Consider the following 27,134-nt stretch of genomic DNA (forward strand, 5'->3'; position numbering starts at 1 on the left):
TTTACTTGTATATAAAGTGCTAGTGCTGCCAAAAATTACAAGGAACCGGCACTTCAATACACCTTTTATTACACATAAAGGAGGGCATCATACACACCCTTGAAAAATTAAGATTGATGGCCTGCAGGTGACCCTCTAAATTTTTCCACAAGGACCTTCTGGTATTGCACCATTTTTCTAGTCCTCTCCACCACAGGAATAAGAGATGAGAAGTTCTCTTTGTAGCAGGGGTCGAGAAGGGTGAACAAACTGTAATCGGTGTTGGCCAAAATGCATATAACGGGAAAGGCAGCATAACATAAAGTCAGCCATGTGTGCCAGAGTCTAACAGACAAGACTTCGCTGTCCTCAACAGGAGGATGACTCTCAATATCCTCATCCTCTTCGGCCCATGCACGCTGAACAGATGGAATAAACCTGCTATGGGTACTACCCTCTGTAGCGGAGGCAACCGTCTCCTGCTCCTCCTCCTACTCATCATCATCCAATTCGCGCTGAGAAGACGAACTGAGGGTGGTCTGGCTATCACCCTGTGTACTGTCTTCCCCCATTTCCACCTCTTCCACATGCAAAGCGTCCGCCTTAATTGTGAGCAGCGAGCGTTTGAGTAGACATAGAAGTGGGATGGTTACGCTGATAACGTTGATTCCTAAAAGTTGCGTAAAACCTCACAGAGGTCAGACATCCATGCCCACTTGTCGCTTGTGAAGAGTGGAAGCTGACTGAAAAGGCGACGACCATGTTGCAGCTGGTATTCCACTACTGCCCATTAGTGGAGTTCCAGTGCGTGCTCACGTCGCACAACAGTTGGTGAGCTGGCAATTGCAGGCGCTGCTGCAGCGTTGCCAAACTGGCGGCAGCTGTAGATGACTTTCAGAAATGGGCACACATGCGGTGCACCTTCAACAGTAGCTCGGGAAATTGGGATAGGTTTTGAGAAACCGCTGAACCACTAAGTTGAACACGTGGGCTAGGCATGGTATTTGTGTGAGCTTGCTGAGCTTCAAAGCCGCCACTAAATTATGGCCATTATCAGACACAACCATGCCTGGTTGTAGGTTGAGTGGCAAGAGCCACAGCTCAGTCTGGTCCCTTATACCCTGCCACAGCTCTGCAGCGGTGTGCTGTTTGTGACCTAAGCAAGTTAGTTTAAGCTTGGTCTGTTGCCGCTTCCCCACTGCAGTGCTACACTGCTTCCAGCTACTGACTGATGGCTGACTGGTGCTGCAAGATGAGAATTCAGAGGTGGAAGTGGAGGATAAGAAAGGGGGGGGGGGTGCAGCCACTAATGTAGGTGGTGGCGTAAATCCTGATAGAGGTAGGGCCCGCAATCCTTGGCGTCCCAGGGTATGACTCGCTTCCGGCCTCCACAACGTTCACCCAATGTGCTGTCAGGGAAATGTAGCGTCCCTGGCGAAAAGCACTTGTCAATGTGTCAGTCGTTAAGTGGACCTTCCCAATAACGTTGGTCAGGGCACAGGTGATGTTACGGGACACATGCTGGTGTAAGGCGGGGACGGCACACCGGTAAAAATAGTGGCGGCTGGGGACTGAGTAAAGAGGGACCGCCGCCGACATCAGTCTGCGGAAAGCCTCAGTGTCCACAAGCCTAAATGGCAACATTTCCAGGGCCAGCAATTTGGAAAGGTGTGCATTTAGTGCTATGGTCTGTGGGTGGGTGGCTGGGTATTTGCGCTTTCGTTCAAAGGCCTGGGGTATGGACATCTGTATGCTGCGCTGGGACACAGAAGTGGATGTGCTAGCTGATGGTGCTTGCGAACGTCCAGGTGCAGGGCGGGAGGCATCCGGGCCTGCTTCTTGGACAGGGGATTGGCCAACATGTAACACAGGGGAAGAGGAGGCAGTGGTGTGACCCACAGACACTGATTGTGGACCCCAGGCGTTCGGCCCACCTATTAGGGTGCTTTGATGCCATGTGGCGGATCATGCTGGTGGTGGTGAGGTTGCTAGTGTTCACGCCCCTGCCTATTTTGGTACGGCACAGGTTGCAAATGTAAAAAAACTTTCCTCAAAAAAGCGCCAGACTGCGGAACACCTACCCCTTGACAAGGGAGATTGCCGGAAGGGGGCGCTCCGGAGAACAGTTGCGGGCCTGTTTGGTGTGGCCCGCCTTCTCTCTTTTGCCACCCCACTGCCTCTTCCAGCCTGTTACGGTGCTGCGGATCCCTCCCCCTCTGTACTGCTGTCCTCGCTCGGCTCGCTTATTGACAACTGTGTCTCATCATCAACCTCTTGAAAAACGAATTGCCGTTGATTTATTGGCAACTGTGTCTCATTATTATCATCCACCTCTTGAAACAGTAATTGCCGTTCCCCACCCTCATCTTCTTCTGACTGTGGATGCTCAAGAGTTTGGGAATCAGTGCACAAGATCTCCTCATGTCCCTCTTCAAGCAGGCTTGGTGAGAGGCCCAAATCAAGGTATGGCGATGAAAAGAGCTCCTCGGAATATCCGAGTGTGGGATCACTTGTTTGCCAAGACTCTCCATGGTGGGAGGAAGGAGGATCAGGGTGAGGATTCTGTTGACCAGACTCTTGGCTACTGAGACTGGACTTGGTGGAAGACAGGGTGGTGCTTAACCGACTGGAAGCATTATCTGCTGCAACTTAACCGACCACCTGGTCGCACTGGTGTGACTTCGAGAGTGGTGTCCTGTGCTGCCCTGCAAACAGGGACATGAAGCTAGGTATTGTGGATGAGTGTTTTTCTTGTGCTCTGGCAGCAGGAACAGTTTCAACGCACCTAGGGCCACAGGCTCTGCGTACACCATCATCAGCACGGCCACTTCCCTGTGCCTTACTGCTCGCCTTGAGCATATTAAATGGTATATATGCTTGCAAGTATGTCACACATACAGCAGCGCAGGTTTTGTAATTGTATGCGCAAATAAATTACACTGAATCTCACAGATATTTAGGATGCGCAAACGTTATACAGTAGATGTAGCGCAGGTAATGTCGCTGTCACCAGCAGCAAAAAATTTACACTGAATGTCACAGATATTTAGGATGTGCAAATCTTATACAGGAGATGTAGCGCAGGTAATGTTGCTGTCACCAGCTGCGAAAAAATTACACTGAATGTCACAGAAATTTAGGATGTGCAAACGTTATACAGGAGATGTAGCGCAGGTAATGTCGCTGTCATAAACAAAAAAAACACAGAAAACACAAAAATAAAAACATCCTGCACGGTATGATATATACAGTTGCAAGAAAAAGTATGTGAACCCTTTGGAATGATATGGATTTTTGCACAGATTGGTCATAAAATGTGATCTGATCTTCATCTAAGTCACACCAATAGACAATCACAGTCTGCTTAAACTAAAAACACACAAATAATTAAATGTTACCATGTTTTTATTGAACACACCATGTAAATATTCACAGTGATGGTGGAAAAAGTATGTGAACCCCTAGACTAATGACATCTGCAAGAGCTAATTGGAGTGAGGTGTCAGCCAACTGGAGTCCACTCAATGAGATGAGATTGGAGGTGTTGGTTACAGCTGCCCTGCCCTATAAAAAACACACTCCAGTTCTGGGTTTGCTTTTCACAAGAAGCATTGCCTGATGTGAATGATGCCTCACACAAAAGAGCTCTCAGAAGACCTACGATTAAGAATTGTTGACTTGCATAAAGCTGGAAAGGGTTATAAATGTATCTCCAAAACCCTTGCTGTTCATCAGTCCACGGTAAGACAAATTGTCTATAAATGGAGAAAGTTCAGCACTGCTGCTACTCTCCCTAGGAGTGGCCATCCTGTAGAGATGACTGCATAAGCTGTCACGAGGGTGTTAAGAACCACGCCTGACTCTGTTATACCCGGGGTCAGGAAGTCGCAGCGGTTGGCTGCGCGCTCTAGGTAGAAAGATAGGGCTGTTTCTTTATGGTAGCTTTCTGGGTTTGCTTTGCAACCCTTTTTGGCTCACTCAGGGATCCGTAGCTCCTTCTCCTCAGCTGTTCCTTGTCCAGCACTCCCAACCTCCTTATATTCCCCTCTCCCACTTCTCTGGTTGCCAGATATAGAGATTCCTGCCTGGACTTCTATACTGACCCACTGGAGCTGTGTTGCTGCGTTCCCTGGTTGTTGTTCCAGAACGTTACCCTCCGGATCCCTGTTGGGCTTTTGTGGTCTGCTGTTGTCGCCCACCTGGTATTATATGTTTGTCTGTATTGTCTGTCCTCTCCTTGGTGTTTTCCTCTTAGTGTCAGTGGTGCGGACTAGTGATCCCACCACCTCGTTCACTACCTAGGGCTCATCTTAGGGAAAGCCAGGGTTTAGGCACGTGATCGGCGTACGGGTGAGGAACCCATCTAGGGACGCCAGGGCAGTCAGGTGCCAGCCGCAAGGTGAGTCAGGGGTCACCACCTTTCCCTCTCCCTTGGGCAGGGCCTTCCCTTTTCCCTCCCTTTGCGTGACGCCGGTCATTACATAAGCACAGCGCAGACTGCTCAATGAGGTTGAGAAGAATCCTAGAGTGTCATATAAAGACTTACAAAAATCTCTGGCATATGCTACCATCCCTGTTAGCGAATCTACTATACGCAAAACACTAAACAAGAATGGATTTCATGGGAGGATACCACAGAGGAAGCCACTGCTGTCCCAAAAAAAACATTGCTGAACGTTTACAGTTTGCACAAGAGCACCTGGATGTTCCACATCAGTACTGGCAAAATATTCTGTGGACAGATGAAACCAAAGTTGAGTTGTTTGGAAGAAACACACAACGCTATGTGTGAAGAAAAAGAGGCACAGCACACCAACATCAAAACCTCATCCAAACTGTGAAGTATGGTGGTGGGGGCATCATGGTTTGGGGCTGTTTTGCTGCGTCAGGGCCTGGACGTATTGCTATCACCGAGGGAAAAATTAATTACCAAGTTTATCAAGAAATTTTGCAGGAGTACTTAAGGCCATCTGTCCACCAGCTGAAGCTCAACAGAAGATGGGTGTTGCAACAGGACAGCGACCCAAAGCATAGAAGTAAATCAACAACAGAATGGCTTAAACAGAAGAAAATACGCCTTCTGGAGTGGCCCAGTCAGAGTCCTGACCTCAACCCGATTGAGATGCTGTTGCATGACCTCAAGAAAGCGATTCACACTAGACATCCCAAGAATATTGCTGAACTGAAACAGTTCTGTAAAGAGGAATGGTCAAGAATTATTCCTGACCGTTGTGCACGTCTGATCTGCAACTACAGGAAACGTTTGGTTGAAGTTATTTCTGCCAAAGGAGGTTCAACTAGATATTAAATCCAAGGGTTCACATACTTTTTCCACCTGCACTGTGAATGTTTACATGGTGTGTTCAATAAAAACATTTAACATTTAATTCTTTGTGTGTTATTAGTTTAAGCAGACTGTGATTGTCTATTGTTGTGACTTAGATGAAGATCAGATCACATTTTATGACCAATTTGTGCAGAAATCCGTATCATTTCAAAGGGTTCACATACTTTTTCTTACAACTGTAAATGTGCGGATGCCCCAGGCCATATTATTGAAGAAAATCACAGAAATAACATAATAATGCACTTCGTAAAGTAGATGCAAGCATTATATATGGACCAAGCCCTCACTCTGATATGATAAAATCTGAGACACTTAGCCAATATATTTTGATCAAAACACATCTGTGCCCGCCTACCAAACGCCAAGGTGGTCTCAGGTCAGGTGGGTCCTACGCTAAACCTACCTAAGCCATTGGGCTTCTATGTTCAGGAGCGCAGACCCTGCACATATGGTGTGCTGCTCCTAGTCCCCTCCATGTGCATCAAGCAACCAATGGGAGGAGGAGCAGGCACACCTATATGTACCACCTGTCAACTTTTATTGGACAGTTATAAGTAATGCCTACTCTGCATAAGTAAAGTATACTCTGTTACTCAGTTATTTATGTATACTTGTATATCGAAATGGAAATTGTAAATGGCTTTCAGGGGGACCTACCCCTCCAATCAAGCAGCAAAGCTGACAAGAAAATTATACTAATAGGAGTGTGACTTGTAGCTTTAGGAATGTGTATGAATAAATGTCAGGAAAGAAGATCTCATCATTTGATTCTTCTACACTGGCTATACGACTCATAATAATTAGTGTCAAAATGTAATCTGCTGTCATTCTTTGTAACATATTAACTACTTAAGGACCCAGCCATTTTTCACCTTAAGGACCAGGCCATTTTTAGCAAATCTGACATGTGTCACTTTATGTGTTAATAACTTTAAAAACTTTAAAACGCTTTAACTTATCCAGGCCATTCTGAGACTGTTTTCTCGTCACATATTGTACTTCATGACAGTGGTAAAATTAAGTAAAAAAAAATCATTTTTATTTATAAAAAAAAAATACCACAAACCAAAAGTATGGAAAAATTAGCAAATTTCCAAATTTCAATTTCTCTACTTTTATAATAGATAGTAATAACTCCAAAACTATTTATTACTTTACATTCCCCATATGTCTACTTCATGTTTGGATTATTTTGTGAATGCCATTACATTTTTTTGGGATGTTAGAAAGCTTAGAAGTTTAGAAGCTAATTTTAAAATTTATCAGAAAAGTTCCAAAACCCACTTTTTAAGGACCAGTTCAGGTCTGACGTCACTTTGTGAGGCTTACACAATAGAAACCACCCACAAATGACCCCTTTTAAGACACTACACCCCTCAAGGTAGTCAAAACTGATTTTACAAATTGTGTTAACCCTTTAGGTGTTCCACAAGAATTAATGGAAAATGTAGATGAAATTTCAGAATTTCACTTTTTTGGCAGATTTTCCATTTTAATTAAAAATAATTCCACTAACAAAGCAAGGGTTAACAGCCAAACAAAACTCAATATTTATTGCTCTGATTGTGTAGGTTACAGAAACACCCCATATGTGGTCGTAAACTGCTGTACGGGCACACGGCATTGAGCAGAAAGAAAGGAATGCCATATGGTTTTTGGAAAGCAGATTTCACTGAAATAATTTTAAGCTGCCATGTCACATTTGAAGACCCCCTGATGCACCCGTACAGTAGAAACTCCAAAAAAGTGACCCCATTTTAGAAACTACACCCCTCAGGGTATTCAAAACTGATTTTACAAACTTTGTTAACTCTTTAGGTGTTCCACAAGAATTAATGGAAAATGGAGATGACATTTCCGAATTTCACTTTTTTGGCAGATTTTCCATTTTAATCAATTTTTATCCACTAACAAAACAAGGGTTAACAGCCAAACAAAACTCAATATTTATTGCCCTGATTCAGTCGTTTACAGAAATACCCCATATGTGTTTGTAAACTGCTGTACGGGCACACGGCATTGCGCAGAAGGAAAGAAGCGCGATTATGGTTTTTGGAAGGCAGATTTCACTAGGATAATTTTAAGCTGCCATGTCACATTTGAAGACCCCCTGACAGTGGCGTACCGCCCATAGAGGCAGACCACGCCACTGCTATGGGGCCCGCGGCACTGGGGGGCCCGTAGCGCAGATAAGGCCCCGCCCACTGATGACCAGCAGCCGGCTATGCGGCTGCTTTTCTCCCCAGGGCCCCCCCCCATGTTTAGCTGAATCGCCTCCCAGAGGCGCGGCTAAGTCCTAGACACCCGCCCCCCTCCTCAGCGCTGCGCTCTGAAACACCCGATCCTCCTCTCGTCGGCGTCCCAAATCCCGCGCAGGCGCAGTGCCGGCGATTGCCTGCGCCTGCGCTCTGATAATACGGCTGAGGGCAACAGCTTCAACATCGTCACTGCGCCTGCGCGGGATTTGGGACGCCGACGAGAGGAGGATCGGGTGTTTCAGAGCGCAGCGCTGAGGAGGGGGGCGGGTGTCTAGGACTTAGCCGCGCCTCTGGGAGGCGATTCAGCTAAATGATGGAGGCGTTAGAGTTTTCATATTTAGGCGGGCACGGCACTAATCAGAGGGGCACCGTGGAGAAAGAAAAACGCCCCTCTGGGCTCCAGTCCGGCTTACAGCAAGAATCGATTTTTAGAAGAAAGGACAAGACTGACATGGAAAAGAAGAACACAGATGGAAAAAAGGTACTTTATTAAACATGGATCCATGAGTACCTTTTTTCCATCTGTCTTGTTCCTTTGATTGTGAGTCTTGTCATTTCTTCAAAAAATCGATTCTTATGATATGTAAATGACGCTGTAAAGAGCCCAGAGGGGCGTTATTCTTTCTCCACTGTGCATCTAAATCGCCTCCCAAATCCGATCCTCCTCTCGCTGGCATCCCAAATCCCGCGCAGGCGCAGTGCCGCCGATTGCCTGCGCTATGATAAGATGACTGACGGCACTACGCCTGCGCGGGATTTGGGATGCCGGCGAGAGGAGGATCGGGGTGTTTGCCGCAGAGCGCGGCACTGAGGAGGGGGGTGTTGAGCACTTAGCCGTGCCTCTGGGAGGCGATTTAGATGAACTTGGAGGCGTTATTAGTTTTCAAACTTAGCCGGGCACGGCACTTCAGAGGGGCGTTCCTGGGCACCGTGGAGAAAGAATAACGCCCCTCTGGGCTCCTTACAGCTTCATTTACATATCATAAGAATCGATTTTTTGAAGACATGACAAGACTCACAATCAAAAGAGCAAGACAGATGGAAAACAGGTACTCTGTTAAACATGGATTCATGAAAAAAAAATTGGGGGTAAATTGCTAGTGACAGATTCCCTTTAAGGCTACTTTCACACTTGCGTTCAGAGCGGATCCGTCTGGTGTCTGCACAGACGGATCCGCACCTATAATGCAAACGCTTAGATCCGTTCAGAACGGATCCGTTTGCATTAACATGAACAAAAAAAAAAAAAACATTTTTTTTTTTGTTCATGATAGTGCAAACGGATCCGTTTTGACTTTACATTGAAAGTCAATGGGGGACGGATCCGTTTGAAAATTGAGCCATATTGTGTCAACTTCAAACGGATCCGTCCCCATTGACTTACATTGTAAGTCTGGACGGATCCGTTTGCCTCCGCACGGCCAGGCTGCAAGCAGCGTTCAAGTGTCCGCCTGCTGAGCGGAGGACAGACGGAGCCATACTGATGCATTCTGAGCGGATCCGCATCCACTCAGAATGCATTAGGGCTGGACGGATCCGTTCGGTGCCGCTTGTGAGAGCCTTCAAACAGAACTCACAAGCGGAGACCCGAACGCAAGTGTGAAAGTAGCCTAACATGGCACCCCAAATAAGGAGACCTGCAGGCTGCAGCAGATATCCCATGTGACAGGTCACCCCCAGGAAACCCCTAACAGTTTCTGTAGGTCATGTATAAATTTATTTAATGGGGGTGTGGCATGGGAGGAGCAAAGTCAGGAAGTGGGAGGGGCCATGGTGGGTAGTGGGCGGGGTTAAGGGGCCCAATTCAGATTTTTGCTATGGGGCCCAGTGATTCCTATGTACGCCTCTGCCCCCTGATGCACCCCTAGAGTAGAAACTCCCCAAAAATTACCCCATTTTGGAAACTACGGGATAAGGTGGCAGTATTGTTGGTACAATTTGAGGGTACATATGATTTTTAGTTGCTCTATATTACACTTTTTGTGAGGTAAGGTAACAAAAAATAGCTGTTTTGGCACTGTTTTCATTTTTTATCTGACAGGTTAGATCATGTGGTATTTTTACAGAGCAGGTTGTTATAGACGCGACAATATCAAATATGATTTTTTTGTTGTTGTTTGTTTCAGTTTTACATAATAAAGCATTTTTGAAAAAAAACATTTTTTAGTGTCTCCATATTCTGAAAGCCATATTTTTTTTTTTTTGGGCGATTGTCTTATGTAAGGGCTCATTTTTTTTCGGTATGAGATGACAGTTTGATTGGTACTATTTTAGGGTGCATATGACTTTTTGATTGCTTGCTATTACACTTTTTGTGATGTAAGGTGACAAAAGGTTGCTTATTATTTTTATTTTTAAATGGTGTTCACCTGAGGGGTTAGGTCATGTGATGTTTTTATAGAGCAGGTTGTTATGGATGTGTCAATACCTAACATATATATACTTTTTTAATTGAAGTTTTACACAATAATATCATTTTCGAAACAAAACAAAAAAATCATGTTTTAGTGTCTCCATAGTCTGAGAGCCATAGTTTTTTTTATTTTCTGGGCGATTGTCTTAGGTAGGGTATCATTTTTGCGGGATGAGATGACGGTTTAATTGGCACTATTTTGGGGTGTGTACGACTTTTTGATCGCTTGCTATTACACTTTTCATGTAATCTAAGGTGACAAAAAATTGCTTTTTCTACACAGTTTTTTTTTTGTTTGTTTTTTTACGATGTTCTCCTGAGGGGTTCGGTCATGTGGTATTTTTATAAAGTTGGTTACTACGGACGCCGCGATACCTAATATGTCAACTTTTTTTTTTTTTTACATTTAACACAATATAAGCATTTTTAAAACAGAAAAAAATCATGTTTTAGTGTGGAAAAACTTAGTCCAGCTCACCTATCTGGTGGGGTGTATAATCCCGGCTCCAGAGGCCCTGAGGGAGTGTTCCTGTAGCAGGCTGCAAGTAAGTGAAGGAAAAGGTCCCGGAGACAATTGAGATCCTCAGACAGCTCTTCTTTATTAGTCACATATGAAAAACTGACATAGCCACTTGGTACACGGCATAGACGTTAAACGTTAACGTCTATGCCGTGTACCAAGTGGCTATGTCCGTTTTTCATATGTGACTAATAAAGAATAGCTGTCTGAGGATCTCAATTGTCTCCGGGACCTTTTCCTTCACTTACTTGCAGCATGTTTTAGTGTGTCCATAGGCTGAAAGCCATAGTTTTTTAATTTTTTGGGCGATTGTCTTAGGTAAGGGCTCATTATTTGCAGGATGAGGAGATGGTTAGATTGGTACTATTTTAGGGGGCATACGCCTTTTTGATCGCTTGGTATTGCACTTTTAGTGATGTAAGGTGACAAAAAAAAAAATTCTGCCACAGATTTTTTTTTTTTTTTATGGTGTTCACCTGAACGGTTAGATCATGTGATATTTTTATTAGGGCCAGTCGACAAAGACGCGTCGATACCCAATATGTCTACTTTTCTTTTTTTCCCTATTGTTTACTTTTTTTTAAACTTTTTTTGGGGAAATTGGCGTTTTTGTTTTTTTTTTTACTTGAAACGTTTAATCTTTCTTTTTTAACTTCTTTTTTTCACTTTATATTTTGTCCCACTATGCGACAGGGTCTGATCCCTGTTTCAATACAGCATAATACATCTGTATTGTGCTGTATTGAACTGTCAGTGTCTTACACTGTAAGACGCTAACAGTTGCCTAGGACACCCAGCCCTGGGGCTGGATCTCCTGGGCTTCCACAGCTGGCAGTCCCGAACCCTGTTCAAGCCATCGGGGCTGCCATAGCAACCCTCGGTTCCCCTTCACTGCAGCACGGGGACCCGATGGTGATGTACAAGCTGCCGCAAACCCCCTGTATGCTGTGGTCAGAGTGATCGCGGCATACAGTGGTTAATCCACCGCCATCTGTGTTTTCACCGATGCTGGCAGATACAGCAGGGGCCTGGCTGTCAATATCAGCCGGGCCCCTGCTAATAGCACTTAGTACCTAATTTTCAGATGTGCTTTTGTTCCAGCAATAGATGTTTTTTATCCTCTGAAAATCCAGTTTTTTTGGAAATACAAATGAGCCAGTAAGGTGCCCAGAGGGGCGTCACTCTTGCAGGAAGGAGCCCAGGCACGCCCTCATGCTGGGAGCAGGGAAAAGGGGAGCAGAGTTATGGCTTGAATGTGATTTAGGAGGGGTGGGTGGACACATTATGGAGGGCCCCCTTATATGTCTGGGCTCCTTCCTGCAAGAGTGACGCCCCTCTGGGCACCTTACTGGCTCATTTGCATATGGAATAAACTGGATTTTCAGAGGATAAAAACATCTATTGCTGGAACAAAGGCACATCTGGAAACAAGATACTAAGTGCTATTAGTTCATGGCTTTACTTCAATAGTGATTATCCTGGTGACAGATTTCCTTTAAGGATTACTGGCTGGACAGCAGTGGATCAAAACAATATGTTAAGACCTTATGCAGATGAACGTATTTTTGGTCTGAATCTGATCCTCATTTTGTGCAGATCAGATGCGGACAGCCCATGGTGTATGTACATTCTGCAGCCCCACACAAAAGGTAGAACATGTCATATACTTGTGCATTTTGCAGACTAGTATAGGACATTTCCACAGGAGTTTAAAAAAACGGCGGCATTCACTTGGCCAGTATCTGTGTTTTGTGCATCTGAGATTTGCCGACTTTTGTGCAGTCGTGTACAAGGGGCCTAAGTCCTGGTGTTTTTTTGTGCATTCCAGTGGATTCCATAGGAGGCATGTTAATACTTTAAAGCGTAAATGTCATTTCAGTTTCTTTTTGATATAGTGTAGGGACAAGAGTATTAAACATTTTTGTAATATACTTCATTAGGGAAAGATGTTTGTTCTAGAAAACAGGGTGTAAAGAGTGTTCCTAACAAAGCTCTGAGAACATAGATTCCCAGCCTGCCCCTTGTCACTATCCCAGTCCCTGGCTCTGTACATGTTCCCTATCACTGCCCATCACTCTTAGACAGAATACGACTGAAAACAGGCACTCCTTAGCAATGCTCAGTTAGGGTGCTGACACACGTTCAGCTTTTTAGATGCAGTTTTTGAAGCCAAAACCAGGAGTGGATTGAAAAAAGTGGAGAAGTTGTAGCTGTCCTTAACACTTTCCCTCCTCCTATGATCCACATCTGATTTTGGCTTCAAAAACTACATTAAAAAAACTGAACGTGTGTCCAGTAAACACCTATACAGTATATGTATCTGCTAAAAATGCAGGATTTTGTGAAGCAAAGTAAAATCAAACCTTTAATCAAACCTTTTCACATCTATAAAGATGTTGGACAACCTATTTCTACATCAGAAATGACAGGACAATGATGGGGTGTCTTACTACAGATCAACTGAAATCATTAAAGGAGTTCCCAAGATTTTTTATATATTTTTTTATATACCGTATATTTCCTACCCAGCTGTACCTGTGAAGAGATTTACACCTGCCTGCTCCTCACCGCTCTGTTCTGCCTCTGTGGCTATCAGGTTTTCATCACTAGACTTACAGTCGCTGCCTGTCAACCTCCGCATGGCCTCAGAGGTGACGTGGCCCCAAGGAGCACATCACTGCTGGATCACATGCCGCTTGTAGAGATGTCACTCCTGAAACCAGTCATTGGCTGCAGTGGTGCAAGTGATCCCGGCAGAAAGTGATAGATGGTGACCAGAAGTTCAGTGAAGGAAGCCTAGGAGCCTGAAATCAGAACCAGGGAGCAGTTAAGTATGGCTTTCTTTACAGGTACCACTGGCTCCTTCAGATGTAGAGGCTAGCTAATAGAAGAGTATCCTTAGTGGTGGATCTCCTCTAAACATCTGTAATTATCTACAACATCCAACCCCATAAACCTGTTCACCTTCTCAATTCTGAAATATTACAATATTGAAAATAAATGCCCTTTTCTCTGTGCTCTACATAGCTGTATCAACAGCTTCACTATTAGCATACCCCTGATGTGACCAATGGCTTTCCTGATGTTGACTACCTTTTCATGCAGACCTTTATGTAAACCATAAAAATACTGAATGTGGTTAAATTAAATGACCTGCTGGGATTAAAGGCGGGAATAGAAAGCATGCATATTTTGCACACACCTCCAAGAAATTTCCCAATAAATAGTTGACTGTAATCCATCCGTACAGCCCTTCCTCCTGACCCGTAATGATGTGAGCTCCTCTAAAATCAAATGGCTGGGTTTTGAAGTAGTTCTCAATACTGGTAAGGACTTCTTGAGCGGCACTTTCATTTTTCAACCTAAGCGGTTTACAGGAAACAAAACTCTGAGAAGATGGAAAGGTGACCTTCAATGAGTATGGCTCAAAAGACAGAGCATGTATATTGCTCACATTTCCTCCATAGTGCCCTATGGGTATCTACATTTATCTCATCCATTGGGATCACCAATGTGGACAAATTGTCGATAAGGAAATAACTCCATCCCTTCACCAGAAGCCCCCAAGATCTATATTCAGGGATACTATTTTAGAGCGTGAGCTATACAAATACTCTGTTACTTGAGTTCCACTGATTTAAAGTCATAGATGCACTTGAAGGAGTGAAACAATGTTTTCACAGGCCTGTCTATTATGAAATGATGTAGTAAATCGCTCACCTGAGAAGCCTCATCCCTGCTGTGGCTCCTAGATATACAGGCGTGCTGTTCTGCTGATTAAAAGGAATGATACTTATAACTTTCTTCATACAGCTGTCAATGTTCTGGGCCGCTTTTTCAGGCTCGCCCGCATAACTGGAAATCCCGAGGCCTGAAAAGAAAACCTAACTAAGCATTATTTTGGAACATTCTTGAACTATATTCACATGTTCACTCCTATTTGGAAAGTGATAGGAGATGTGAAGATATATGAAATATACAATACAAATCCTCATTAAAGGGGTCTTCCAGTACTTTGATAGGATTGGCCATCTATATCTGATATAATTGGCAGGGGCCCAACTCTTGCCACCCCCACTGATCCGCATCAGTCGGCGCTTGAATTACACAGTTCCATCCATTGGGTAATGGATGGAGCCGTTTGCTGCGGCACTGCTCCCATTGAAGTGAATTACAAGCTCTTTCCACTGCAGAATGTAGTAATCCGGCACCTGAATTACTCTGTGCGTGTGGCAGATATCTCCCAATGTATATGCCAACATCCTCATGAAAGCCAAACAAATGGCAGTGCCCCTTTTGCATTAATTTGGCTGGTATACTTTAGTTTCTTATCTGTGATGAAAAGACCAAGCTTTTCATTCCAAGAAGATGCTGCAAAAAAAAAAAAATTACCAAACATACGGTATACAGCAAGGCAAACATTCTTTTTTTTTTTTTTTTAGAAAGGGAGGAGAGTTAAGCGAATCGATTGCAACAAATTGAATTCATTCAAAATCAGTACTGGCTGTCCCTGTTGCCTCCACGAGCTGGCTCCTTCTTGTTTGACAGGGCCAAACAGCTCATCAGGCCCTGTCAATTTTGGCCCTGCACCATTGCCAACTGCGCTTGTGTCTCGATACACCTGGAAGTGGAGGCAGCGGCCTCAAACAGAGGAGGGCCACCTCCCCTTCTAGGTATACCAAGACGTCAGCATCGCTAGCACAGTCTGTATCTCCAGTGTTCAGATAGCAGTAGCTGATTGTCTGCGCTTGTGCTGATGCCCGGAGCAATGGCTTGGACCCAAGATTGATAAGGCCTGTCGAGATGTCTGGCCCTGTCAATCAAGGGGCAGCTGTGAGTCAACAATTGGAGCCAGCCCATTGGGGCCGATTTTTAATTAATTTGATTTGTAATTTTCATAGAGCCATATTTTTTTAATTTTTCTGGCTATGGTCTTGTGTGGGGGCTCATTTTTTGCGGGTTGAGGTGACTTTTTTATTGCTACCATTTTCGGGTACATATGACTTTTTGATTGATTAACATTATGTTTTTTGGGAGGTGAGCTCACTAAAAATATCTTTTGGCGCAATGTTTATTTATTATTTTTTTTACGGCGTTCTCCTGATGGGGTATATCATATGATATTATTATAGAGCCAGTTGTTGCGGATGCGGTGATACCAAATACTGTATGTCTATTTTATTTTTTTAGTTTATTTTTTTACATTTTTTAAATAACGGATTTGGGGGGGGGGAATTTTTATGTGAAACTTTTTTTTTTAAACACTTTATTTTTAAATTTTTTAAATTTTTTATTTTACACTTTGTGTCCCCCATAAGGTCATACAAGACCTCTGGGGGACATTTAACTTTATTTATTTTTTTTTTACTATTGATTTCTCCTGTAACTGGGACTGACATAGTAGCCCCAGTTACAGGGGAAATACACCCCCAGAGAGGCTGTACAGCATAATACAGCGCTGTACAACCTCAGTGCAGGACTGATTGAGGTCTATGGAAGGAACGGTCCCTGCCTTCTCTCTGGGTTTAGCATGCAGCTGCGATCTCTGAATGGACGTTCCAGAACGTCTATTCAGAGATAAACGACCAGCCCAAGAAAGTTTATAGTCAATGGGTGGTCGTAAAGTTTTTTTAAGAGAATGGTTTAATGAGAAAATTTCTAAATCACTTCATTAAAAAATAAAATCTGCCTGCATCCACCTGAAAAGAGCTATACATATCATGGCCACTAGGTCATTTGCAGTCCACTGCCTGTTGTTAGGTTAGATCCATCTCTAGTAACAGAGATGGTTTAGAAGAAATGGGTGTATGTCAGAGCTAGCTGAGCGCCTGAACCTGATAGAAGCACTTCCACTACACAGCTTTTGAAGGGCAGAGAAGCTCCTTTGTTTCTGTAAGTCTGATCTCCCCCTCCTTATCAGCTTTCTGAGCTCCATAGAAGAAAATAAATATAGTGGGATGTAAGGGAAGTGAGGTCGCTGGGCAGTCAAGTACTGGCAGACTTCAGAGAAGGGAGACCCACTGCTTGTGAGAGAAATGAATCTAGCTGTGCATCTAAAATAGGGAATCATATGGCTGATGAAGTCATTAGGGAAGCCCAAAAATACCTGCTCCCTTGGAGTTATAATTCTACAATGAAGCAAAGCCATTACGCAAACTTTTTTGAAAACTCAGGTATGCCTTAAAGCTAATCTGTAACTCGTTTTTTGCTCTCCTGAATAAGGGCAGCATATACAGTACTAGTGACAGATCTAGGGTGCTGCCACATGTTCAAGTTTTTTTAATCCAGTTTGTAAAGCCAAAACCAGTAGTGGATTCAAATAAATAGGTAAGATAGTATATGTCCTTTATAGTTTCTCTCCCTTTATTATCCACACCTGATTTTGCCTCATAAACTGCATAAAAAAACCTGAACGTTTGGCAGCAGCCTTAGCAAAATGCTGGTTAACTTTATTTAATTGTGTTTTGCTAAAATCCTGGATTGAGGAGTCTAGCGCTTACTGATGAATGAGTTCCCAGCTGTACCTCCCACCCACCACTTATAGTAGTAGTGAAAAACTGTCACTGGCAGCACAGGAGGTCAGGAAAGCCTTGAGCTCGTGAATACGGTTGACCTGATTAATATGCTGTATTTCTTTTGTTGATCTGAGTTTCCATTCCTGAGTTACGATACTTTTTCTTAATATGCAAACTAGGCCTTTGGTGCAATGAGGGTGTCAGCGTTGCTCTTGCTGCACCCAAGCTCTGCTCATTTGTGGCCAGCCCCTCCCTGACTGATTTGTTGATGGGGCCAGGCAATGGCAAAGCAGCCAGGGAGGGGCTGGGCACAGAAAGGAGTGGTGCTTGGGTGCAATAAGAGCAATGGTCACACCCTCATTGCACCAAAGGCCTAATTTTTATAGTAAGAAAAAGTATCATAACTGAAGAACAGAGTTTCATATCAACCCAAGCAAAACAGTTTTAATCAGGTCCTGATTTGGCACTATTATACATTTCGGTTATGCTCTACTTCCAGATATGCTCAGGCCATCCACCTAGACTAGGTAATCTGTATTACCGCACTTAGTGCTCCCAGTTTTATAATGTAACAGATTGTGTAATGTGAATAAAGATTGGAATTCTTTTTAAGAATTCACTCTGTTAATATGTCAACTGGCTGACAAATTGAACAGATTGTTCTGCCTTCAGGGACAAAACTTACACAGCCAATGTTAGATGTAGCCAATTTCTTTTGATACATGTAACAACATCTCTAGGACTTTAGATTTTTGCACTTTCTATGCAATATATGCAATTAATAGTTTCACAATAATAATACAATTACTTTTCTTACCGTTAACGTTGCATTTGAAGGTCTGGCTTACTACTCCGGTATTGTTTTCTTTTTCAGCCGGCCATTGATACACATATACTGTGGTCCTTGAAGATCCTGCATCCAGCACTATGCCATACTGAGCAGACAGAACACACAAAATAGATATTTAATAGTAAAAGGGAGCAGTAATAACTAATGCTTTATTATCTGTAATTCAGTCTGACGTCACTAGTCAGGTTATACCTGAGAGATTATAAAACCAGAGATAATGATTTGGTTGACAGAGCCATCATGTAGGTCCTTGTCCAAGACTGACTACTGATATTTCTTTATGTCATTCTGGCCATGGACATGACTATATATGACCACCCTATAGGGTAGGGATATATAAAAAGATCAATGTGCAGACTGGTCAAAGTCAAAGAATCACTCAAGATTTATCCAGGGACATGTCCTTTCTACTGCAGGTGGTGGCAGTTGAAGGAAGGAACTGAGCACGTGCTTCCATCTCAGTGAGCAGGACAGAGAAATAAGGAGAGAAACAGCAGGTGGCGCTATACAGATAGATTTCAGTTAATAACTCAGTAGCTATGCTAAATTTTCACATGCAATTACAAAAGTATTCAGATCCAGGTACTGGCTGGAAAATGTAGAATATTTTTCATGGGATAACCCCCTTAAGTCTGACAATATAGACTACGTGCAGTGTACTTAAGGTGGCCATACGTATTCAATAGCTGTTGACCAAATGATGGTCCTGCCGACAGCTATCATTCACATACACATACATCTTTGGCTTGGCCGAACATGTATGTGTCAAAACAGGGCTGAATATCAGTCCTCTAATCGAATGTAACCATCCCCCCTTATCAATGCGGTGTGTCCCTGCACAATAACCTACAAAAGCCACACAATACAACACTCAATAACGGACGCCTCAAAAACAGCCCCCCCTCCCTCCCCAGTATTAAAAGCATTGGTGGCCAGTGAGGCCCTCCCCCTCCCTCCCTCCCTCCCTAGTATTAAAAGCATTGGTGGCCAGTGTGGCCCCCCCTCCCTCCCTCCCCAGTATTAAAAGCATTGGTGGCAGTGGCCACAGGCTAACAACCCCCCTCCCCCACCCATCATTGGTGGCAGCGGAGCGGCATTTCCGATCGTAGTCCCAGTTTAATCGCTGGGGCTCCGATCGGTTACCATGGCAGCCAGGACGCTACTGCAGTCCTGGCTGCCATGGCTACTTAGCTTATACTTACATGCGCTGTCTGCTCGGCGGCCGGCGCTCCTCCTACTGGTAAGTGACAGGTCTGTGTGGTGCATCACACAGACCTGTCACTTACCAGTAGGAGGAGCGCTGGCCGCCGAGCAGACAGCGCATGCAGCAGGGGGCAATTATGCCAGGCAGGCAGCAGGGGGCAATTATGTACACAGTTCTTAGTATATTCTAACTTGAAGCGTCCCCATCACTATGGGAACGCCTCTGTGTTAGAATATACTGTCGGATCTGAGTTTTAACGATCTAACTCAAATCCGATGGTATATTCTAACATGGAGGCGTTCCCATGGTGATGGGGACGCTTCAAGTTAAAATATACCATTGGATTGGAGAAAACTCCGATCTGATGGTATATTAATAGGGACTCCTGACTTTACATTGAAAGTCAATGGGGGACGGATTCGTTTACAATTGCACTAATATTGTGTCAATGTAAACGGATCCGTCCCCATTGACTTACATTGTAAGTCAGGACGGATCCGTTCGGCTCCAGCGTTTTGGTGTCCGCCTCCAGAGCGGAATGGAGGCGGAACGGAGCCAAACTGCAAGCAGCGTTTTGGTGTCCGCCTCCAGAGCGGAATGGAGGCGGAACGGAGCCATACTGATGCATTCTGAATGGATCCGCATCCATTCAGAATGCATTGGGGCTAAACTGATCCGTTTGGGGCTGCTTCTGAGAGCCTTGAAACGGATCTCACAGGCGGACCCTGAAACGCCAGTGTGAAAGTAGCCTCAGCTGACGACAGTTTAAAAAGAATGTGCTTCTTCTTGACGCTACAGTAGGATCTTGGGCCTCTGCACGGTTCTTTATACCTGGCGCTAACATCGACCTGTAAGGCCTCATGCACACAAACGTATTTTCTTTCCATGTCCGTTATGTTTTGTTTTTTGCGGACTGTATATGGAACCATTCATTTCAATGGGTCCGCAAAAAAAATGGAAGTTACTCCGTGTGCATTCCGTTTCCATATGTCCGTATTTCCTTTCCGCAAAAAAATAGAACATGTCCTATTATTGTCCGCATTATGGACAAGGATAGTACTGTTAGCTGTTCTGTTCTGCAAAATACGGAATGCACACGGACATCAGCTGTATTTGATTCTTTAAAAAAACTGCTGATTAATTAATAGTTAAGGCCCATTGCAGACGAGCGTGAGCGTATTAGGTCCAGATGCGTTGCGGATGCGTTCAGTGAAAAATTAACGATTTCGCAAGCAAGTTCATTCAGTTTTGTGTGCGATCGCGTTCAGTTGTTCAGTTTTTATCGCGCGGGTGCAATGTGATTTAATGCGTTTTGCACGCGCGTGATAAAAAACTGAATGTTTACAAACAACATCTCTCAGCAATCATCTGTGAAAAACACAAGGCATCCGCACTTGCTTGCGGATGCAATGCGATTTTCACGCAGCCCCATTCACTCCTATGAATTTAGAACATGCTGCGATTTTCAAGCAACGCAGAACTGATGCGTGAAAAACAATGCTTATGTACACAGACCCATTGAAATGAATGGGTCCGGATTCCGTGCGGGCACAATGTGTTCGCATCATGCATTGCGCCTGCACGGAATACTCGCTCGTGTGAAAGGGGCCTAATAGTTTTTCAAGAGCATATTGATTTACAATAAAATTACTGACTGAAACAATGTATGCCTTCTGCAATATAGAGGAATCTGTTCAGGGGGCTGAATACTGGTGCCAGGCAATATACAGTACAGACCAAAAGTTTGGACACACCTTCTCATTCAAAGAGTTTTCTTTATTTTCATGACTATGAAAATTGTAGATTCACGCTGAAGGCATCAAAACAATGAATTAACACATGTGGAGTTATATACATAAAAAAAAGTGTGAAACAACTGAAAATATGTCATATTCTAGGTTCTTCAAAGTAGCCACCTTTTGCTTTGATTACTGCTTTGCACACTCTTGGCATTCTCTTGATGAGCTTCAAGTGGTAGTCACCTGAAATGGTCTTCCAACAGTCTTGAAGGAGTTCCCAGAGATGCTTAGCACTTGTTGGCCCTTTTGCCTTCACTCTGCGGTCCAGCTCATCCCAAACCATCTCGATTGGGTTCAGGTCCTGTGACTGTGGAGGCCAGGTCATCTGGCGCAGCACCCCATCACTCTCCTTCATGGTCAAATAACCCTTACACAGCCTGGAGGTGTGTTTGGGGTCATTGTCCTGTTGAAAAATAAATGGTCCAACTAAACGCAAACCGGATGGAATAGCATGCCGCTGCAATATGCTGTGGTAGCCATGCTGGTTCAGTATGTCTTCAATTTTGAATAAATCCCCAATAGTGTCACCAGAAAAACACTCCCACACCATCACACCCCCTCCTCCATGCGTCACGGTGGGACCCAGGCATGTAGAGTCAATCCGTTCACCTTTTCTGCGTCGCACAAAGACACGGTGGTTGGAACCAAAGATCTCAAATTTGGACTCAGATTTCCACTGGTCTAATGTCCATTCCTTGTGTTCTTTAGCCCAAAAAAGTCTCTTCTGCTGGTTGCCTGTCCTTAGCAGTGGTTTCCTAGCAGATATTCTACCATGAAGGCCTGATTCACACAGTCTCCTCTTAACAGTTGTTCTAGAGATGTGTCTGCTGCTAGAACTCTTTGTGGCATTGACCTGGTCTCTAATCTGAGCTGCTGTTAACCTGCGATTTCTGAGGCTGGTGACTCGGATGAACTTATCCTCCACAGCAGAGGTGACTCTTGGTCTTCCTTTCCTGGGGCATGTGAGCCAGTTTCTTTGTAGCGCTTGATGGTTTTTGTGACTGCACTTGGGGACACTTTCAAAGTTTTCCCAATTTTTCGGACTGACTGACCTTCATTTCTTAAAGTAATGATGGCCACTCGTTTTTCTTTACTTAGCTGCTTTTTTCTTGCCATAATACAAATTCTAACAGTCTATTCAGTAGGACTATCAGCTGTGTATCCACCTGACTTCTCCACAACACAACTGATGGTCCCAACCCCATTTATAAGGCAAGAAATCCCACTTATTAAACCTGACAGGGCACACCTGTGAAGTGAAAACCATTTCAGGTGACTACCACTTGAAGCTCATCAAGAGAATGCCAAGAGTGTGCAAAGCAGGAATCAAAGCAAAAGGTGGCTACTTTGAAGAACCTAGAATATGACATATTTTCAGTTGTTTCACAGATTTTTGTTATGTATATAATTCCACATGTGTTAATTCATAGTTTTGATGCCTTCAGTGTGAATCTACAATTTTCATAGTCATGAAAATAAAGAAAACTCTTTGAATGAGAAGGTGTGTCCAAACTTTTGGTCTGTACTGTACATAAGTGTGATTATGCGTTATGAATAGAGTTAATTCGTCATAAAGCGCATTTTTTTTGTAAGTAGCGGGTGCAATGACAGGGAGCTGCGATAGCGCCGACCCCGTCATTGTACGGCTCAGGTGCCGCATTCATACATGATCGCGGCATCTGAGTGTAAAATTAACAATAAACCAAAAATTACATCAAACTTACCGCTTCCATTTACTCGCGACAGGCCGGCCACCGCCATCTGCTTGAAGATCTCGGGCAAAATCCTGTGCGGTGCGAGAGATGTAATCTCGTGCCGCACAAGATTTCGGACGAGATCTTCAAGGAAGATGGAGGCTGGCGGGCCGTCGCAAGCAAATGAAGGCGTTAAGTAATTTTTTTTAGTTTTTTATACTATTTCAGGTTAAATCGATTCGCTGACACGATGCATGAGGAAATTCGGCTTCTAGGCAAATCGAATTTATCCTGAAATTCGATTCGAATTCCACTTCATGGGATTCGATTCTCTCATCTCTAGTTATGAATAAACCAATAAGCTAAAAGAATTCTCATGCAATTAATTAAAATAGGATATCCACTAAATATGCTAAAATCCACATTTGTGCAATTAACAATATAGATCTTTTCATTCCCTATTGCACAGAGGAATATTTTTTTAGAAATACAAAAAAATAATAATAATTTAAATGAAAATAATTTCTAAATGAAACTAATATCCAGGACAAGCATGAGTCAATGGTATGTATGAAAACACATTATATACCTTTAAACCAGGAGAAAGTGACCGCTCCTGGTGAATCTGAACATAGGCAATGGCAATGATAACAGATATGCTGATCAAAAGAAACAAAATGGAAACAATGAGGGGAATTTTCACCTTAGAAGGCATCCCAGGACCTGTAAGAAAATAACAACACAATTAGACACAGCTCTTGGTGCTTCAAATACAAATGTCCATTCCAATGGTCCAAGTGACATGAACTAGGCGAGTGGTGGCCAATCTTACAGACACAAAGAGCCAGGAAAAAAACAACGTTTGCCTACCAGGAGCCGCAAGCTATACATTTACAAACAAGTCACCATATTTTTCGCCCTATAAGATGCACCTAGGTTTTTGCAGAGAAAAATAAGAAAAAAAATCTTTTTCATCTGATCTGAGTTTTTTTTCTTATTTTTCATTAGCAGAGAAGAAAAAAAATATATATATTTTTCATCAGACCCCCAGTGCTCATCTGACCTAAGATAAGATCCCCAATCCTCATCAGAACTCCAAATCAGACCCTTAAAATAAGACCCCCAATGCTCAGATCAGACAACACAAATCAGACTCCCAGTGTCAGACCCCCCCCCCGTGCTCAGATCAGACCCCCTCGTGCTCAGATCAGACCCCCTCATGCTCAGATCAGACCCCCTCGTGCTCAGATCAGACCCCCCCGTGCTCAGATCAGACCCCCCCCGTGCTCAGATCAGACCCCCCCATGCTCAGATCAGACCCCCGTGCTCAGTTAAGACCACCCGTGCTCAAATCTGACCCCCCCATACTCAGATTAGACCCGCCATGCTCAGACCAGACTCCCATGCTCAGACCAGAGCCCAATAATCAGATCAGACCCCCATTGCTCAGATAAGGTCGCCCATGCTCAGATCATGACTACCCCCATGCTCAGATCCCCCTGCTCTGATCAGACCCCCATGCTCAGTACTATAATTTAAAGAAATCGCCTACCTCTTCTGATCGGGCACCGGGCTCCTGATCAGGCACCTGCTACTCTGCATTGTGACCTGATGCGCACAGCATCAGGTCATACTGCACATCTCCACCTACTAGGGTTGTCACGATACCAACATTTTGATTCGATTTCGATACAATGCAAAAAAAATAAAACACCAAAAAAGCCCTGCGCATTCCATATTTTAAGGGAACGTCTGGTCCATAATAGAGCAGTCCTATTCTATTTTGTGGGGGGGACAAGATGACAAAAAATGGAGAATTGCGCTGTTCGGAATTTTTTGCTGTTGCAGTGTTTACCGCATAGGAAATATTTTTTTATATTTTAATAGTTCACACTTTTTGGGGCATGGCGATATGTAATATGTTTATTTTTTATTGTTTGTAAATTCTATATGTAAAATTGGGAAAGGGAGCGATTTAAACTTTTAGTATTTTGGTTGTTTTTTTTTACCTTTTTTTTTTACTTTTTATTTACTATTAGCCCCCTTAGGGGCTAGAACCCTTGTCCTATTTACCCTAATAGAGCTCTATTAGGGTGAATAGGATTTTACACTGTCCCTGCTGCCCTGTGCATAGTACACACAGCAGCAGGGAGCTTACCATGGCAGCCAGGGCTTCAGTAGCGTCCTGGCTGCCATGGTAACAGATCGGAGCCCATCAATTTCACTGCTGAGGCTCCGATGACCCTGTGGCTACTGCCTCCAATGATACTAATACCGGGGGGGGGGGGGGGCACTGCGCCACCAATGGTTAGAATTTATAATACTGGGGGGGGGGGGGCGCACTGCGCCACCAACGAATGTAATTAACACATTGATTCAAGTATAGGAGGCAGCAGGTGTTCAATAACAGGGTATGCGATCTGCCGAACCACGGCAATTAACCCCTCAGGTGCGGCACCTGAGGGCTTAATTTCTGCGGTTCGCATGTCCTGTTATTGAGGCCGGGTGCCGAGTATGTGATAGCACCGCCGGCACCCACTGCCTCCTATACTTGAATTATTGTGTTAGTTACATTCATTGGTGACGCAGTGGCCACAGTCGCTCCCCTTCTCCTCCCTGCTATCTCCCCTTTGGAAGAAGTGGAAGCCACGTCACAGTGGGGAGGGAGGGAGCCGCACGCGGCTCGAGAGCCACGGGTTGGCCACCCCTGAACTAGGCCATGAGTTCAGGTCCAAAAAAACATATCTTAGTATTAGGCCTCTTTCACACGAATGATCCGGATTGGCTCCAGATTCTTTCAGGGTGCGTTCAGTCAGTTTTCTCTGCGATTGCGTTCAGTTTTCCAGTTTCTTCCATGCGGTGCAATGCGTTTTGATGCATTTTTCACGCGAGTGATAAAAAACTGAAGGTTTACAAACAACATCTCTTAGCAACCATCAGTGAAAAACGCATCGCACCCGCACTTGCTTCCGGATACATTGTGTTTTTCACTGAAGCCCTATTCACTTCTATGGGGCTAGGGCTGCGTGAAAAATGCAGAATATAGAACATGCTGCGTTTTTCACGCAAAGTAGAACTGATGCGTGAAAAAGAAAGTACACAGACCCATTGAAATGAATTGGTCAGGATTCAGTGCGGGTGCTATGCGTTCACATCACATATTGAACCCATGCAGAAAACTCGCTCATGTGAAAGGGGCCTTACTTCTGACAATCTCATTATTATGTCACTACCATTCTAATAACTACATACATAAAAAGATCACCATAATCCTGTTTTCTAGTGGATAAAGGCAAAAGTATGGTGCCTGAAAGGTCGAATTAGAATATGACCCATGCACAAAACTCTTAAGATGTCATACATATAATGTAACTTTGTTCTTTCATGAGTTATTTACAAGTTTCTGACCACTTATAAAATGTGTTCAATGTGCTGCCCATTGTGTTGGATTGTCAATGCAACCCTCTTCTCCCACTCTTCACACACTGATAGCAACACCGCAGGAGAAATTCTAGCACAGGCTTCCAGTATCCGTAGTTTCAGGTGCTGCACATCTCGTATCTTCACAGCATATGCACGAGATGTGCAGCACCTGAAACTACGGATACTGGAAGCCTGTGCTAGCATTTCTCCTGCGGTGTTGCTATCAGTGTGTGAAGAGTTGGAGAAGAGGGTTGCATTGACAATCCAACACAATGGGCAGCACATTGAACACATTTTATAAGTGGTCAGAAACTTGTAAATAACTAATGAAAGAACAAAGTTACGTTAAAACCAAGCACACCATTGTTTTTCTTGTGTAATTCCCAATAAGTTTGATGTGTCACATGACCCTCTTTCTATTGAAAAACAAAAGTTGGATTCAAAATGGCCGAATTCAAAATGGCCGCCATGGTCACCACCCATCTTGAAAAGTTTCCCCCTCACATATACTAATGTGCCACAATCAGGAAGTTATTATCACCAACCATTCCCATTTTTATTAAAGGGAACCTGTCACCTGGATTTTGTGTATAGAGCTGAGAACATGGGTTGCTAGATGGCCACCAGCACATCTGCAATACCAAGTCCCCATAGCTCTGTGTGCTTTTATTGTGTAAAAAAAACGATTTGATACATATGCAAATTAACCTGAGATGAGTCAGAGCTTGAAAATATGACTCTTCTCTGGTCACACAAGTAAGATATGACTCTTTTATGTAAATTTGCATATGTATCAAATGTTTTTTTTTTTACACAATAAAAGCACACAGAGCTATGGGGACTGGGTATTGCGGATGTGCTAGCGGCCATCTAGCAACCCATGTCCTCAGCTCTATACACCAAATCCTGGTGACAGGTTCCCTTTAAGGTGTATCCATATAAATGGCCCACCCTGTACATTAATATAATTAGAAACCTGAATCACCAGCTTAAAGAGGACCTTTCATGGGTCCGAACATTGTAAGATAACTATCTGGACCTGTAGAGCGACGCCCAGGGATCTCACTGGACTTACTATTATCCCTGGGGAGTTTTTTTTCTCCCTGTCTGTGAGCTCTGCTCTGCGATTGGA

General features: G+C 43.8%; 1 protein-coding gene across 1 annotated transcript in view; it reads right to left on the reverse strand.

Moving 5' to 3' along the window:
• Positions 1 to 27,134, reverse strand: part of ENTPD3 (ectonucleoside triphosphate diphosphohydrolase 3) — a 54,781-nt gene that overhangs the window by 17,567 nt on the left and 10,080 nt on the right. The window contains exons 2-5 of the mRNA XM_044294410.1: positions 23,169 to 23,302; positions 17,850 to 17,967; positions 14,238 to 14,388; positions 13,720 to 13,879 (exon numbers count right to left, since the gene is read on the reverse strand). Coding sequence (XP_044150345.1) covers positions 13,720 to 13,879; positions 14,238 to 14,388; positions 17,850 to 17,967; positions 23,169 to 23,294 — 555 coding nt within the window. The 5' untranslated portion in view covers positions 23,295 to 23,302. The remainder of the gene's footprint in view (positions 1 to 13,719; positions 13,880 to 14,237; positions 14,389 to 17,849; positions 17,968 to 23,168; positions 23,303 to 27,134) is intronic.

This window comes from Bufo gargarizans, chromosome 5 (genome assembly GCF_014858855.1).
Source record: "Bufo gargarizans isolate SCDJY-AF-19 chromosome 5, ASM1485885v1, whole genome shotgun sequence".
In the NCBI taxonomy this organism is placed as follows: Eukaryota; Metazoa; Chordata; class Amphibia; order Anura; family Bufonidae; genus Bufo; species Bufo gargarizans.